Raw genomic sequence first — 3,613 nt, 5'->3', positions numbered from 1 at the left:
TTCCATTTTCCTGTCTACATACATACCAGTGTGTACAAATAAAATACTCTTGCAAATGCTTAAAAAAGCCAATATTTGTACAAAACGATCTGCTATAAAAGGCACACTGCAAAACCAGCAACTGCTTTACTAAATACAATTCATTATTGTTAGACTAGGACATTGTAACTGTCCAATTCTCTTGTAAATTATTTTAAGTTTAATAATAATAATTCATAAAAAATAATAATAAAGAACACACTTTATTTAAGATGCTTAATGATTGTGTAATTTTAGGGCACACACACATATGTATTAGTCTGTAATTCTAGGGACACATATTTTTCTTTAAAAAAAAAAAAAACAGTGGGGAAAAGGACACACACACACATGTATGGTTGTGTAATTCTAAGGACACACACACACACACACACACACACACACACACATATATTACATTTGTATAATTATGTAATTATAAGGACACACATATTACCTATGTATAATTGTGTAATTCTAAGGACACACATGCATATGTATGATTGTGTAATTATAAGGACACACACACATAATTATGTAATTATAAGGACACACACACATACACTTATGTATAACTGTGTAATTATAAGGACACACATGCATATGCATGATTGTTTATTTATAAGGACACACACACACATATTACATATGTATACTTGTGTAATTCTAAGGACACACACATACATATGTATGATTGTGTAGTTCTAAGGACACACATATATTACATGTGTATAATTGTGTAATTATAAGGACACACACATATTACATATATGTATACTTGTGTAATTCTAAGGACACACACATACATATGTATGATTGTGTAGTTCTAAGGACACACATATATTACATGTGTATAATTGTGTAATTATAAGGACACACACATATTACATATATGTATACTTGTGTAATTCTAAGGACACACACACATGATTGTGTAATTCTAAGGCCACACACACACATACATATGTATGATTGAGTAATTCTAAGGACACACACACACACACACACATATGTATAATGGTATAATTCTAAGGACACACACACATACATATGTATAATTCTAGGGACACACACACATACATATGTATGATTGTGTAATTCTAAAGACATACACACACACACCTACATATGTATGATTGTGTAATTGTAAGGACACACACATACATATGTATGATTGAGTAATTCTAAGGACACACACACACACATGTATGATTGTGTAATTGTAAGGACACACATATAAATGTATATTTTATTAGACTACAAGGAGGCCTTTTCTTTCCCAAAGAGGTAAGTTTATTGTTAAAGCGGCATCGTTTCTTTTTTTTTGTTGTTGTTGCCAAATATTTTAACAATACATTAAAATTCATTTTACAACGGGATTGTTCACTGATATGTCAACCAGCTTTACGGAAATCCGACAAATAAATAATTACATGAGTAGATGCACAAGTCCAGCGTTTGCGTTGAATGCGGGGGACACACGTGTACAAGGTGAGGTCAGAGATGGGGGGCCTTTGGGGAGCATTTATTGTACATTTTTTTTTTTTTGTGTGCTTTGATTTCTTTTATTTCGGAACATGTACCTAGAGGGAAGAGGGGCGACTTTTATCCCAGGAGACAAAAAAAAAAAAAAAAAACGGGCTATGCCTCGACATATTTATTTGAAATAATAATTATATTAATAATATTAAAAAAAATAAAATAAAAGAGTGCACATAAAATTTGAAGTTGCTTTTTTCTTCTGTTCCAGAGCACCCAGCAGAGGTACGATTCTATAATGATGCACACAATAAAAGGTCAGGGATTTACTATGTACATGACCCCCCCTCTCCCCTCCCATTCAGAGGCAAGTTTGAATTTGGCTCCCTTTTTGCATGCTTTTGTTTAAGCCAGGTGTATATTAACACTGTAAAGTTATGACCAACAACTGCATTTTATAAAATTAATTTGACATTTCAATATATATACATCCTTTCAGTCCTTTCCTGTTTTCTTTTAACAATGCTAAAAAAAAAAAAAAAATTACAAGCTTATAGTAACTTTTTTAAAATGTAATATCCAGTCAAATGTGTCCATATATATTGGATTTATCAGCGTCCTGATAATACTTTTAAAGTAGTGGCTGTAGGCCATCCCTTGAAAACAAGACACATTTCTTTTTTTTTTTTTTTTCCTTTTTTTTTTTGCATTTTGTTTTCCTTTCGGTTCCTCCCTTTTTAGAGTCCAGATAGGTAAAGTCTTTGTAGAAAGGATGGTTCCCATAAGGTATATTTACACATGCACATTGTATAGATATCAGACAGGTCTGTCCACAGCATACTGACACGCACTGAGATTTGATCCTGGGTTCTGAACACTAGCATATCCAAAACTAGAGTGCTGTTTGGCTTTGAGTCTAAGGCTTGCCAAGCTGGAGTTACATGTGTCTCTGTAGACATAGGGGGGTGTTGGTGGGGCATAGGGGCAGGCTGACGTTGGCACTGCTGAATTCAGAGAAGGGTTGCTCAAGTTGTTCAGATTATTCAAGCTGTTGAGGCTAGAGCCTGGCACCCCAGTGACTGCAGAAGGCACCATACTGGAGGACATGCTCATGGAGGAGATGGAGTTGGGTGAGGAGAACATGCTTTGTGAGGACAAAGGGTTGACATTCATGGAGTTGAAGAAAGGGAAGCTCTTGGTGGAGAGAGAAGCTGAAGTCAACCCTTTGGCTGCCCAGTTGTTGTAGGAGTAGCCAGGGTACATGTCGTCGTAGGGTTGCATGAGCCCATTGAATTGAGGACCAAAGCCATTCTTACACAGCTCAGCCTGCTGGTTCCTCTCTCTCTTTCTCCATTTAGCTCTGCGGTTCTTGAACCAAACCTGCAAGCAAAGAGAAAAAAAAAACAGGTCAGCAAGGTCACATACATGTAACACCCAAGACTCGTGCAAAACATGGACCATCTGCATGCTGATACACAGAACTGCCACTCGTATCACAGGACATAAAAATCTGTCACACTACTCATGTTGCTGAGTGTGACAGCAGAGCTACAGGTCACTGCAAGAGGCCTTCTCATAAATCACAACAGCATATGAAGATGATCAATAAACCAACCACATCGATGTACAAAAGGAGCTTTTATTTCAACCAACGTGCACCTCTATTAAACACTTCACATTGCAATATGTCCAATGCCAAGATATATCTGTATACTGAGATCAGAACAAAAGCAATGATCTTCCGACCTGGCATTGCCCACCCTGATGGTCGGTAAATCTGTTGTGACCGCATCAATCCATGGTCAGATTGTTATACCATATTGGGGTAACTGATTCTATAGTGCCAGGTAATACTATAAACAAATCATATAAATAAAATAAAAAAGATAGGACTTTCCCTAAACCTGATCAGACACTTGAAGTGGATACAGACTAGAGGAAAATAATTGGGCTCATTTACTAAAGGGGTTAAGATCTTCACACAGCTTGTGTAAATATTCACTTCGGTTATTCAATCATGTGAAAAGAACATTACAACGATTTCATCTGCAGGATTGCTTAATTTGAGTGAATATTCACACAACTCATCCTGTGAAGATTCTTAGCTCTTTCAGCC

General features: G+C 36.1%; 1 protein-coding gene across 2 annotated transcripts in view; it reads right to left on the bottom strand.

Annotated features, from left to right (window-relative positions):
• Window positions 1-1,568: 1,568 nt before the first annotated feature.
• Window positions 1,569-3,613, bottom strand: part of PITX2 (paired like homeodomain 2) — a 25,458-nt gene continuing 23,413 nt past the window's right edge. For both annotated transcript variants that reach the window (XM_082243880.1, XM_082243879.1), the window contains one exon: window positions 1,569-2,877. In XM_082243880.1, the coding sequence (XP_082100006.1) occupies window positions 2,314-2,877 (564 nt within the window). In that variant the 3' untranslated portion in view covers window positions 1,569-2,313. The remainder of the gene's footprint in view (window positions 2,878-3,613) is intronic.

The sequence above is a fragment of the Pelophylax lessonae genome (genome assembly GCF_965119305.1).
Source record: "Pelophylax lessonae genome assembly, chromosome: 1".
NCBI classification, from domain to species: Eukaryota; Metazoa; Chordata; class Amphibia; order Anura; family Ranidae; genus Pelophylax; species Pelophylax lessonae.
The sequence above is the reverse complement of the archived record's forward strand: the minus strand, read 5'-3'. Positions and strand labels throughout refer to the sequence as shown.